Consider the following 14,431-nt stretch of genomic DNA (forward strand, 5'->3'; position numbering starts at 1 on the left):
TATTGAAGTTCTAATCTATCTAAAGTACTCTTATCCTTGGGTTTAGTTCATTTATTCTTTTCATTTTCTTCAAAATCCTAACTTGTTATAATGGCTTTTGGTTAGGTATTTGATTCCTTTGAAACTAAAGGTTTTCGGTAAGTTCTTATCTTAATGGTTTAGATCTTCTTTTCATCCTCATTTCTTTAGAAAACTTATGGTTCAGAGTTTCCAATCCCGCTCTTGTCTCCAATACTCCGGTTTTTGGTAAGGAAAATAGGTTAGATTTTATGTGTTATGATTATGCTTATGTACTATATGTATATGTAAGTATGTATGTATATGTTTTATGTTGTAGTCACTTGGGAAATGTAGTTGCTTAGACAACAGATAAGCAAATCCCAAGATTTTTATCATTATCGTAGACTATAGTTATGATTTAACCTACCTCGAACAGTAGCAAGAGGTCCTAGATGGTTTATCATATACTATATTGTGTTTAAACCTACCTTGAATAGTAGCAAGAGGACCTAGATGGTTTCTATCACATACTACAATAATGAGTTAATGGCCATTAAAATTGTAGTCCTATGTTTTATGATTTATGTTTTTACATCGTACGTTTTATGATTTATGTTTTTAGACTTATGATTTATGATATGTTTTTAGTAGATTTTCCTTGGTGGGCATTAGGCTCATTCCTTTTTATTTTAGATGGTGCAGGAAAATAAGCTTGGAAGGCGGGATGGATTCATGGCAGCTTTGGTATGTGTATTGGGCGAGGACTGAATGAATTGATTGATGGGAAAGATCGAGGATGACGTTTTGTTTCAAGTCTTTTTAATTTTGTATTTATGTTTTTCCGCATTTAGTATTTGAACAGTTAATTAAATGTTTTAGTTTCCTTATGACTTTATGTAATATCAATGGGATCTCGTATTTTGGATTTTTATAATAAAGTTCTATTATTTTATGTATGTATTCCAAAATAGTAGTTAAGTTTAGTAGTTTTTAATGGTCCGAGGTCTGTAAGTTAGTCGGGTCATTACACCAACACTACTTTACCTCTGTCCACTGAGCTTGGTGAGGCCTCGTCCTGAGCTTCATTTCCTGAGCACGGTTGTTCAAGTAGATGAGGAGCAAAGGTCTGGGCTTGAGAGCTCAAGGGTCTCCTTCTGGAGGGAAGCTTGGCGATTGGGATTGGGACGTCTTCCCATCTTGCAAACTTGCGAATTCTTGAGTCATCGGTAGGCTCGCCTTCACCTAAGAAACCGCAAGCTCGAAGCTTATCCTCGTGAAGGAGGTAAGTGAGGGACCACCGACCGTAAGGAAGCTTGATAATTGCTTCCTTGTGATCTTTCATGGCCTTAGTTGGCCCTGGTCGGTGGTAGTTGGTTCCAGGAAAGATTTGAGTGAGCATTTCGAGCTCGAAAGTAAAAGAAAATGAGAATTAAAAAAGACCATGGCGAGATACTTACGAATTTGCTGGAAGGAGTAAAATTGAGAAGGGGTGAGGTCATCTGTACAGGAGAAGATGGTTTTGAAGTTCGGAGGATGATGGGGAATGTCTTCGAACAACCGCTTCTCCTTGGGATAGCTCGACTTATAATAAAACCCATCTCTTCCATGACCTCGAGAGATGTTACTCTTAAGACAAAAGAGATATAGAATCTCTCGTGCCGAAGGTCCGTCCCTCTTCATCTTATGATACAATGATCTCAGAGCGACCAAGACTCTATAGGAATTGGTCTGGAGCTGGAACGGGGTGATACCAGCATAATCCATGAAGTTCCAAAAATAGTCCCTTAGGGGCAATAAGGCCTCAGCTCGCATGTGCTCGCGACTCCAGGCCGCAAGCTTAACCTTCCTCTCAGGATCATTGTCACCCGGGGCATAACAAATCCTTTCGTTGGAGCTTGCAGGCCGATACATTAGTTTTCCCGATAAATTTAACCCGTGGTAGGCCAACAATTCTGAAATGTGCCCGGTGGAGGTGACGGAGCTCTGATAATGCCCAACCTCGAAGAAACTGTCCTCCGAGAATGAAATGGAAAGGTTTTTAGAAGTGGTCGGCTGGTTCAAAATGTTCTCCATGAGGCTGAATGAAAGCTCGTCTGGAGAAAAGGCTATAGTAACCCTACAATTTGGAACTAAAGGAATTAGGCAGATCTCGGGGTTCGAGTCAGGGTACACAGCAACTTGAAGCTTCTTTCTTTTTTCCTCTTCGATCTAGCATCGAAAGTTGGTTCAGATGTCCTTTTGGTCGAGCTATTCCTTGTGCTCGCGAATTAACCGTTGGTTTCGTGTAAACGATGATTCAGGTCGAGGAGATGGTGGATGGTAAGATATAGCAAGCTCGTCTTGGAAATTTTGCCCTTAAAGCAATTTTAGTACACAATGGTTTTAATGAAATAAATAAATGAATTGAATTATTGTATATATGTAGCTTATGTACTATATTATTGCTAATAATATTAAGTAAATATCAGAAAATTCACAAGTTCATCTATGTGGTCTTAATCTCATATTAGTATTAGAGGATCGAGATTGAGATAATGAACTTAAATAGTTCGTAGTAAAATAAAGTTATGGAATCTTTAGATTAATTACTCCTAGTACGGTCCACTAGTATTATGTATACATGGGACCTAGATCCGGGTTACTAGTGTAGTAGGACACTTTAGTGGAGGTACTTTGCATGCTGAGAGTATGTTGATTTAATAATACTTATTTAAATACCGTTTTGTAGTATTATAAAACACATTAACTGATGATCATATACAAACTGATCTTAATCCTGAAGTTATTATTGTTGACCCTTAATTTTGCCAACGACACGGAGTCAACATAACGACAAAGAACAAAAAAAAAAAGAAATCAAGAAGAGAATCAAATGGGAAGAAAGTGAAGACACCCTGACCAGTACCGTGGTTGGTTCGACCAGAGAGAGAATATACAAACTCTCAAAATACAAACACAGCCGAGAGGCCATTGTCGGCACCAACTCCATGGAGGTCGATCAGATAATAAACCGAGGGTTGAACGAGATAGCCAGTGTAAGTTGCTTCCTATTGCTGAGTTATTTTACCGTCATTTTCTGCTGTCATCTTATCTCTTTACCTAATCGTAGGGATTGCTGACTATAACTGCTGGTTGGCGCCGCACAGGGGCTTTGGTCACCTAGACCAGAGACTATGAATCCAAGCACACTAAGGATATGAAGGCGCTCGAGGGGAAAAATGCTGAATTGCTCGAGAAAAACACAGAACTGCTCGGAAAGAACACTGAACTGCTCGAGCAAAACTCTAAGTTGGCCAAAGTGCTTCAACAGTTTCAGACTGCCCTGGCCAAAGCCAATGAAGTCAAAGAGAAGTTTAGGGAGTGTGCTAGACTTAACTGCCAAGAGGCCAAACAGCTTGAGGTTGATCTGATCGCGAGCAGAAAGGAGACCGAGGAACTGGAGGGGCGCGTCAAGGAGCTTGAGGAGACTAATGCCAGCAACTTGGAGAAGTATAGGGAAGCCACTCACCTTTGCTTCTACAAGTTCTGGAAGCATAATTGTGGGGCCAATTTCAATTATCTTTCCGAGCATCTGAGGCGAACTCAAATAGCCCGGTGCACTATTCGCCTAGAGGAAGAAGAAAGAGCCAACATTCCTGCCTCCCCAGAAATCTCCTTAGCAACGGGGATTGACAGCGCGGAAAATGAAGCTGGAACCACTGTCGACTAGGGCACTCCTCAAGACCCTCCTGTCTCGTAGTATTTTTATTTTTCTTTCTTTATCTTTTAGATACACGACCTACGGATCGTGATGTAAAGACAATTTCTATTTTTATTGCTGCATGGGCAGCTTTTTTTTTTCTTTTTTTCTTTAAACAAACAATTACATCCGAGCAGTAACTGCTCGCGGTGTAAAGGGATTCCTTTTTTGATATTATAATACTTGCATTTTAATATAACACATGTTTGCATGACTGAACTTAGCATAGTACTTTGGTTTGATTTAACAAAATAACAAAAATTTGAAAAATACTCTAAGTATGCTAGCATGCTTTCACTTATTTTGCTCGTGTGTTTACATATCTTTTGATATGCTTTGCTTACTAGATACCTTATATGCCCCCCAAATGATTAAGGAAATTTAGGTCCTCGGTCACTTGCCTTGACTAGGACCTGTTCAAACATTTATGTTCGGAGCAAACATTTTTAAAACGATAATATACCAAAATAACACACGTAATGAGCAAATACTTGTAATAAATACAATAGTTTGGCAAAATTGACTGGCTGCGTACAGTCCCTTTTATTTCTCGTAATAGACGGACAAATCATGTATGTACGAGTGATCAATAAAATGATCTTACACTTATAAGAGATCAGTCACATAAAATGACCAACCCTTTTTCATAACTTGGAAAAAGTAGAATTAATACAAGCCAATTCTTTAAGAAGAATTTTTTATTGATAGTACTTGCGCAGGTGTTCTCCATTCCAATAACGAGGAATGAGATCTCCATTTAAGCGAGCAAGTTTGTAATTTCCTGGATTGAGGGCTTCTTCGATTTGGTACGGTCCTTCCCAGTTAGGTCCGAGTACTCTAGAAGCCTGATCGCGGGTGTTGAGAAAAATCCTTCTAAGTACTAGATCTCCTACATTGAATTTCCTTTCACGTACTTTAGAATTGAAATACCGGGCGACCTTTTGCTGGTAAGATGCTACTCAGAGTTGGGCTTGCTCACGCTTTTCGTCGACCAAATCCAACGATTCCATTAACAACTGGCTATTAGAGCCTTGATCGTATGTCATTCTCTGATGTGATGGAAAATCTAACTCGACAAGCAACATAGCCTCATATCCATAAGGCAAGGAAAATAGAGTATGGCCTGTTGCTGTTCAATGGGACGTTCCTTACGACCAGAGGACTTTAGGAAATTACTCTGGCCATGCCCCCTTCGCTTCCTCAAGCCTTTTCTTCAGAGTATCCTTTAGCGTTTTATTGACTGCCTCAACCTGTCCGTTTACCTGAGGGTGAGCCACTAGAGAAAAGCTCTTGATAATTCCATGCCGCTAGCAAAAATCCGTGAACAGATCACTATCAAACTATGTCCCATTGTCTGAGACAATTTTTCTTGGCAATCCATAGCGACACACGATGTTCTTGACCACGAAATCCAGCACTTTCTTGGTCGTTATGGTTGCAAGTGGCTCAGCTTCGGCCCATCTTGTGAAGTAATCAACGGCCACTACGGCATACTTGACGCCGTCCTTCCCTGTGGGCAAAGATCCGATTAGGTCTTTTCCCCAGAATGCGAATGGCCACAGACTTTGCATCTGTTTTAGTTCATTAGGGGCTGCTCGAGGAATTTTGGAGAATCTCTGGCACTTGTCGCATCTTCGCACAAATTCCATCAAGTCTTCATTCATTGTCGGCCCAAAGTATCCTTGTCTTAGGATCTTTTTTTATAAACTCTGCCCCCCAGCATGGTCCCCACAAAAACCTTAATGGACCTCTCTCATCGATTCTTTGGCTTTTTCTTTTGAAATACACCAGAGGAGTGGCATTGAGTATCCCCTTCGGTACAAGATTCCATCGACCAGGATATATACCTAGCAATCTGCCGCTGAAGGGTCCTGGCTTTTTTTCTGTCCGTCGGTAACACACCCTGCGTCAGGTACTCTATGTAAGATGCATTCCTTTTTTTTGCCACCTGAATCACCAAAGGGGTCTCTTCTGGTTGGATGCTTGGTGCGGACAACTGTTCAACAGGTACTATATTCAGGGTGTCGGCATCTTTCACACTCACTAGTTTGGCCAGAGCATTAGCATTTGAATTATGGTCGCGAGGCACTTGTTGGAGAATGTACTTATCAAATTGTGCCAATAGATCCTTTGCTTTATTCAAGTAAGCGACCATCTTCAGACCTCGAGCTTGATATTCTCCAATGATCTGATTAACCACCAACTGAGAGTCACTGTAGACTTCAAGTGACTTTATGTGCATGTCTCTGGCTAACCGTAATCCTGCGAGCAACACTTCATACTCGACTTCGTTGTTGGATGCCATGAAGTCGAATCTAATCGCGCAGTGAAATCGATGCCCTTCAGGCGTTACCAAAATCACTCCGGCTCCAATGTGATGTTCGTTAGAAGAGTCGTCCGTGAACAACTTCCATGAGGGAGTTTGGCTTTGAGGTTCAGGCCCTTCTGGCTGATCATTGTTTGGAAGACCAGTGAGTTCTGCAATGAAATCGGCCAGAGCTTGTCCTTTTATCGCTGTTCGTGGCAAGTAAGAGATATCAAACTGCCTAAGTTCGATCGCCTATTTCAATAATCGACCCGCGGCTTTTGGCTTCTGCAGAACTTGCCATAATGGTTGGTCAGTCAAAACTCTGATTGGGTGAGCTTAGAAGTACGGCCACAACTTTCTGGATGCTAAGATCAGCCAATAGGCTAATTTTTCAATAGGAGGATATCGCAGTTCCACTCTTATTAGCCTTTTGCTTACATAATAGACGGCCTTCTGCACGCCCTCTTCCTCTCTTACTAGAACAACACTTGCAGCATATTTCGTGATCGCCAAGTAGATGAACAAGGTTTCTTTATCAACCGGCTTCGATAGAATCGATGGCTGTGACCTATGAGTCTTCAAAGCTTGAAAAGCCTGCTCGCACTCCTCCATCCATTCGAACTTCGTGTTGCCTCTAAGTAGATTAAAGAATGGGACGCATTTGTCCATTGATTTGGAAATAAATCTACTAAGAGCAGCAATTCTTCCGGTCAAGCTTTGAACATCCTTGATTTTTGTCAGTGGTTTCATATCGACCAGGGCTTTGATCTTCTCGGGATTGGCCTCAATTCCTCGCAAGTTTACTATAAATCCCAAGAATTTCCCCGATCCAACTTCGAAGGAACATTTGAGGGGATTCAGCTTCATCTGATATTTATTCAAGACATTGAAGCACTCTTGCAAGTCCCCTATATGTCCTTCTGCCCTTTTCGACTTAACCAACATGTCATCAACACATACTTCCATGTTTGTATCGATCAACTCCTTGAACATGTGATTGACCAGTCGCTGGTAAGTCGCACCAGCGTTTTTCAAACTGAAGGGCATTACTTTGTAATAGTAAAGACCTGTATCGGTCCAAAAGCTAGTGTGATCCTCATCAGGTGGATGCATACTAATCTGATTGTACCCGGAGTAGGCATCCATGAATGAGAGGATCTCATGCCCCGCAGTGGCATCGACCAGGTGGTCAATTCTAGGGAGTGGGAAATAATCTTTAGGGCAGGCTTTATTAAAGTCTGTGAAATCCACACACGTTCTCCACTTGCCATTCGTCTTGGGAACCAGTACGAGATTAGAGACTCATAATGGATAAAACGCTACCCTGATGAATCCATTCTCCTTTGGCTTCTCGACTTCTTCCTTTAGAGGTTTTGACCTGTCTTTATCGAGCAGCCTCCTTTTCTGTTGTACTAGTGGAAAGATCTTGTCTACGTTCAGGACATGGCTAATGACCGCAGGGTCTATTCCAACCATGTCTTTATGGGACCAGGAAAAGACTTCTTGGTTTTTCTTTAAAAATTCCACCAGTTCTTGTTTCGTTGTTGTCTCTAAGTTTTTACCGACTTTCACAACCCTAGTTGGATCTGCTTCATCGAGTTGCACCTCTTCAAGGTCCTCGATGGGTCCTATCTCTTCATAAAAATCCCCAAAGCGAGGATCCAAATCCCTGTCCTCACTTTGGGCAACACCCTATTTGGTGACACATTCACCTTATTGGACTTGTACATCACTGGTCGTTTGCAACTCCTTCCTAGCAGCTTTCCTCGATCCACCTTTCTTTGCCTTAGATATCGAGGTGTTGTAGCACTCCCTCGCTTCTCGTTGGTTTCCCAACATGCATCCTACCCCTACGTCGGTTGGGAATTTCATGGCAAGGTGCCAAATCGAGGTAACGACTCGCAGGTCGACCAAAATTGGCCTCCCAATTACAGCATTATACGCTGAAGGACAATTAACTACTATGAAAGTATTGAGTAATGTCCTGTTTGGAGGCACAGTTCTTGCTGTAACTGAGAGCCTAATCGACCCTGTCGAGGCGAGCCCTTCACCAGAAAAACCATATATGGTTTGGTTGCACGGTTCCAGGTCCTTGACGGACAACTTCATCCTTTCCAGTGAAGACTTATACAAGATGTTGACTGAGCTTCGTATGTCCACCAACACCCTCTTAACCATCATGTTGGTGATTTGGAAGACAACGACCAGCGGATCAGAGTGAGGGAATCATACGTGCTGAGCATCGTCGTCAGAGAAGGTTATCAACTCCTCCTCTGTTCGAGCTTTCTTTGGTGCTCGATCCTCCACACTCATCATCTCGATATCCTGGTCGTGGCGTAAGGTCCAAGCGTATCGCCTCCTTGCTTTCCCACTATCCTCTGCAATACGTGGGCCACCACAGATGGTGAGTAACGTACCTGCCACAGGAGCTGGCTGAAAAGGTGGCGAGCGTTGGCGTGTAGGCTCTGACTCGTTGCCACCTTGAGCCTCTTATTGAGACCCTCCTGCAGCTCGAACGTATCTCCTTAGGTGTCCTTGTCTGATCAGGAACTCAATCTCATCCTTCAACTGGTTACATTTATTGGTGTCATGTCCGTAGTCGTTGTGAAAATGACAGAAATTTGTTGTATCTCTCTTGGAGATATCCTTCCTTATAGGTGTGGGTCGCTTATATGGGACATTAGTGTTGGTCTCTTGGTAAATCTCTGCTCTACTCTCGACAAGGGTCGTATAGTTGGTAAATCTCAGCTCATATCTATTGCCTTTGGGGCGTTTATTTTCAGATGTGTGACGTCTCATTGCCTGCCCTTTTTCCACCATTTTTGCCATTTCTGTTCCTGCTGCCTTTGCTGTTGCCATTGGGTTTATCCGACGCGTTGGCGACTTTGGTGGGATCTTCCTTTGGTCCCTTGTCTTTCGTAGGCGACTTCCCCTCGTTGGCGATCGCATTTTCGAGCTTGATGTACTGATCAACTCGATCCAAGAACTCCTGGGTACTCCTTACCCCATTCTTTCTCAGGCTGTCCCAGAGGGGAGAATGGCGTCTAACCCCAGCAATTAGGGCCATCATCTTTCCCTCATCGCCCACTATTTTGGCTCCAGCCGCTGCTCGCATGAAATGATGGACGTATTCCTTTAAGGGCTCTCCCTCCTTTTGGCGTATCTCGACCAGCTGGTTGGCCTCTGTGGGGTGCACGCGACCCGTGTAGAATTGTTCGTAAAATTCCTTCACGAATATTTCCCATGATACTATACTAGCAGGAGGGAACTTAAAGAACCACTCCTGGGTAGTGTCAGATAGGGTGGCGGGGAAGCTCCTACAGCGGGCATCGTCCGACACCTTTTGAATATCCATTTGTATCTCAAACTTGTTCACATGAGATACTGGGTCCCAGTACCCGTCAAAGTTTGGCAGTACTGGCATTTTGAACTTGTTGGGGGTTTCTGCCACAGGAATCCTCTACACAAATGGAGTGCCCCTCCTTCGGTCGTACTTTATGTGGGATCTCTGGCTTCTGAACAGCTGATGTACCTCCTAGTTCAGAGCATCAATTTGAGCCTGAACCGCATTTGGAATCGCTGGAGTGACTGGTGCCGGAGGAGCATACTCATCGTGCCTCTCACGTTTGTCGTTAAGTACGTCCCTCAAGTCATCGTCTCTGCGCCTTTGCTCGCTAGCGCCCAGTCGATCGAAGATGTTATGCTATCGGGGCTGCTCCTTAGCGTTATGGCTCACAGGCCTATTTTCTCTCAGCGGGGGGTTTCTATCTCCACCTCTTTCCTCATGTCTTCGACCAGCATTCCCCCTGCCAGAATCGGCCTCATTGTAGTCATGGCCATCCCTAAACTACGGCTGACTATGGCACGACTGGCTGGTCACACTGTTTCCTCCTCTGGCTGGTATCTCCCGAGTGTCAGGGGGAGGCTTGCGCTGGTCGGTGGGTCCTCGTGCATTATTATGCCGTTGGGGGGCCCTGACCACAGAGCCTGACTCGTTATGCCTTCTGTTGGCAGAAAGACGTTGCCCCTTGCTCGGTGGATTTGGCTCATCATCCCCTGGGCATCTAGGGCTGCGGGGAGGCTGCCCGACCCTATTCTGCCTCTGGCACTAGGGATTTCCGCGACCAGTTTGAGAGGGTGGCTGTTGCTCAAGATCCCGAATTGGGACATCATCCTGAGCAACAAGCGGGTTCTCCGTCCTTTGATGGCTTGCTGGCTGGAGCGGAGGACTCGGATTGTGGGCCTGTTGCAGTGGTGCACTTGGTGGCTGATTCGGTTGAGAGGCCAACGCAGCTTGTCCTCGGGCCAACTGAATGGCTGCTTCAAGAGCGGCCGTGGCATCTCTCTGCCGACGGTCCATTTCTTCCTGCCGCTCATTCAGCTCCTGACGCTGACGTTCAATCTCCCTCTGCTGCAGTGCCAAGGTCTCTGCTGCATTCTCCTTATTGGCCCTCATATTGGCCAACTCGTCCTGCAACACCCCCAATGTTGCCCTCAGCGTCTCAGAATCCATTTCCTCTTCTTCAAAATCTAAGTGTGGTTCATTTTCAGCCACATTTGGAGGAGGAGGTTGAGATGACGCAACGCCAGTAGCCTATCCAGTTCTCTTGGATGTCTTCTCCATTTGATCTTTCTAAAGCTTTTTTTATTAATCTCTCAAAGAAAGCACCAAAATGTTGCCCTTAATTTGGCCAACGACATGGAGTCAAAATAACGACAAAGAACAAAAAAAATCAAGAAGAGAATCAAATGGGAAGAAAGTGACACAAGTAATTTATAGTGGTTCGGCCCCAACTGTGTGGTAATAACCTACGTCCACTTAGTGTTCTTATTGATATTGGATCCTAATACTGTTATCAAAGAACTAGGGTTCTTGATTTTCACAAGCCTTAGGGTAGTACAACCTTCAGTGGATAATTACACTATACTTTTCTCTCTGAATACAAAGATTAAAAGTCTCAGAGTCAAAAGTCCCTTCCTTTCCTTCTCATTCTTATTTATAGGCTCAAGGAGGTTACATGGGTCGATGGGCCTTAATTACCCTTAATATCAGCGTATCAAGGCAATAAAAAGAAAATATATTGAATGTAGTTATTACAAGATTGTGCATCTTAAAGGAAGTAAATAGAAGCATGCGACCAGACTGGTCGCATCTAAACACAACATCTGATGAAGCAATAATCATCTGGTCGATAGGCGAACAGTGTCCCTTCACTTCAGAACTGCCACGGGCCAACCACGTGTAAGAAATTTTTTCCACGTCATCAGGAGCCATTTTTGGGTAAACAATTATGAACTCCTATATATGTCACTTGATCATTTGATTCATGTGTTATGGTTTGTTAGAATGATCAGACTAATAACTATTGTTTTGGGGACTCAATGATGTATATGGCTGGGGACATAGCTTAACAGATATGGAATCTATACCTTCCGATAGATTGAATGATGATTCCCTATTGGGTTGGCTTTTGGAATTGAAAAGGTTATTGGCGTCAAATTCATAATCAGATTATGAATTAACCTTCACTAGTCAAGTCAATGGTACACTAGGAATCAAGATATAATTAAAAGGGTGAAATGGTAATTTTATTCCCACTTAATTATGAATCATCAATATAGGATTATTTTGTATGTAATGATTATATCAATGGACAATTTATGGCTACAATAAAGTACTCAGTAAATATATGTCTTTAATTCTCAAGAATTCAGTCTCTATTTATAGTGGAATAATCATGAGATTAATAAATATGATTATTGAATCAAAGAGTCTTGGTTAATAATCTTTTATTTATTGGAGCTTGGAATTATTGGTCCATAGGTCACCGGGGTGGCTATATTAATACTAATCAAGGTAAGAGTTGATACAAGGGTTAAACTGTGAATGAGCTATTTGAGAGAATATTTATTCTTCAGGATAAATGTACAATTATATGATAATTGAAGTTGCACAATTTATTATTGCATTAGAGCAATTTTTGAAATTGTGTAGAAATAGAATAAATTGATTTTAAGCAATTATTTTATTTAAGTGTGAATGAATAAATATGGATAGTCAAAATTGATTTTGATTATTATATTTATTTGATTAATAATAAGATGATAATGGAAATTCAAATTTTGAAATTTGAAATTTAAGTTGCTATCTTTTCCTTAAAAATATGAGACCTTATTTGGATATCTAATTATAAATTAATTAAAATAAAAACACATAAAAAAAATCAAAATCTCATTTTTCAGGGATAGGTCACACGCATAGGGCTTGGACTAATCTATGCGTGTGGCACTTCTGATGTTAGCAGAAGTTGGTTTTTTATTTTTATTTTTAATTAATTAATAAAATATTTTAAAAGGAGTTTTAAACTAGAATGTTAAACTTTGTCTTTTATTATTATTATTATTATTATAAAAAGATGATTGATTTTTCTTTATTATTATTATTATTATTATTATTATTATGGTAATAATGTCTATATATTCTATATGGTAAAAAATAAAAACAAGAATTAAAAAAAAACAAGTTTTCAACAGAGAAGAAAAACTATCTTTTTCACAAAGCAAAATCTTTTTTTCTCTAGCCTATAATCAAAAGTCTCATGTGTTGAGAATACTTTTGATTTACAAAATTGATCCTTGTTCTCTATGTGCCCACCCACATCTTGAGGTGTAGAGAACGTCTTGGAAGATCTAGGTGTGAGTACTCCAGCAAGGATAGGAAGATCGAAACATATACGAAAAGATTCAAGGATTCTTGATAGGCTACAAAAGGTAAATCCTTTTGTATTATTTTTCATATTCATATTATATATTGATTAACATATTTCATGTTAAAGGATCCTCATATAAAGTTGTTTATATGGAATTTTTGTTGTATACCATTACCGCAATTTCTGCTGTGCACTAGGAACCGTTCTTAACAATTGGTACCAGAGTCATCTTTAATCCATGCATATGTTAATTACTATGTGGGTATCATATGAATTTTTATATTATGTGTAATATATGAATGGATGGATGTTTATGTATGAATCGTTTATGTTCTTAATGGTTGGTTTTCATGGTTTTTTTGGGTTAGGAAATGTTCTTGTTTTTTTTCTAGATATACAAAAATTGTAAGCCATTTTGTAATTTATTTTTTAAATTCTTGAAAAAATCTGTAATGGCCCGAGCCCCGAGAACAAACCCAGAGGCCCAAGCTGCTACCCCTACAGCCATGTGCACCCCTGCGCGCTTCAGTGCCCATGCACGTGCGTCCAGCGCCCCTACGCTCCTGAGCCCGTGGCTGCCCCTCGCCTGCACCCCTGCGGCCCAGCGCCCTAGCGCACCTCCAGCCAACCACCGACCACCATTGACACACCCATTAGGGTTTGTGTCTAGCAAACCCTAATGGATGTGTAATTATCCATTTGGGCTGTTTAAGCCCAATATAATTAAAAAGAGTTTTAATTATAAATTTTGAGTTAATTGTGGTGAGTCCAAATTCTAATTGGGCCTAAATAACTTGTTGGGTATTGAAACCCAAAGTTTGATTATTTTAAATTTGTTTAAAATAATTAAAATGTTATTTAACTCATAATGGTTAATTAAAATGGAAATGGCCCAACGACTAAAAGAGAAGGTCCAAGATCAAATGAGTTTCTCTTTATTAGGCCTTAGTTAGTTTAATTATTTTTGTGTATTTTTTGTAAGTGTTGTAATTTTCTTGAAATACCCAAAACACCCAACCCACTTTTATTTATTTATTTGCTTGAACATGAATAAATTGTTTAATGCTTTATCATGCATAATAACATGGCATGCATATTACCCACATAGTACATATTAAGCATGCATTTTTTTAGAAACATGTTTAGGATTGATTATATATTTTTATTTGATAACTCATATAATTAATTTAGTCTTAATTAGTTAAGATTGTAAAAAGAATTTAAAGTTTTTTATTTTCTTATTTAATAAAATTATTTTATTAAATAAAATGGTATTCTGTTTAAAAAGGCAAAATAAAATCTAGGGCACGATTATTTATTTTGCATAATTGGATTAGTATTTATTAGAATATCATTTGGTAAAATGAATTTAATTAGTTTTACAACCTAATTGAAAAATATTGATTTTGAGAAAAAACACAATTTTTAAATAGTGAGTGGGAGACGGAATTATGACAGTAAGTCCTATGGTCTCCATTATTGGTTGAACACCGAGAGGCATAGGATGGGTCTCGTGTTGCCTCCATTTGCGGCCTCCCTAAGGAAAGGCTTCTGAATATGTTTATTTTATCTCAAGGTTGACTCCTCCTATGAGAATAATATCGGTGATGTATTTCAAGTTTGACTGACCCTAAGGCACACTCTTGAGTTAAGTTATTGATCGAAAAATAATGG

At 40.7% G+C, this 14,431-nt stretch overlaps 1 protein-coding gene across 1 annotated transcript in view; it reads left to right on the forward strand.

Moving 5' to 3' along the window:
• The window catches only part of LOC133799656 (uncharacterized), a gene marked incomplete at its 5' end in the record, with an annotated part of 9,655 nt that extends 9,282 nt beyond the window's left edge, over positions 1-373 (forward strand). The window contains one exon of the mRNA XM_062237654.1: positions 338-373. Within this exon, the coding sequence (XP_062093638.1) occupies positions 338-373 (36 nt within the window). The remainder of the gene's footprint in view (positions 1-337) is intronic.
• Positions 374-14,431: the final 14,058 nt, after the last annotated feature.

The sequence above is a fragment of the Humulus lupulus genome, chromosome 9, assembly GCF_963169125.1.
Source record: "Humulus lupulus chromosome 9, drHumLupu1.1, whole genome shotgun sequence".
In the NCBI taxonomy this organism is placed as follows: domain Eukaryota; kingdom Viridiplantae; phylum Streptophyta; class Magnoliopsida; order Rosales; family Cannabaceae; genus Humulus; species Humulus lupulus.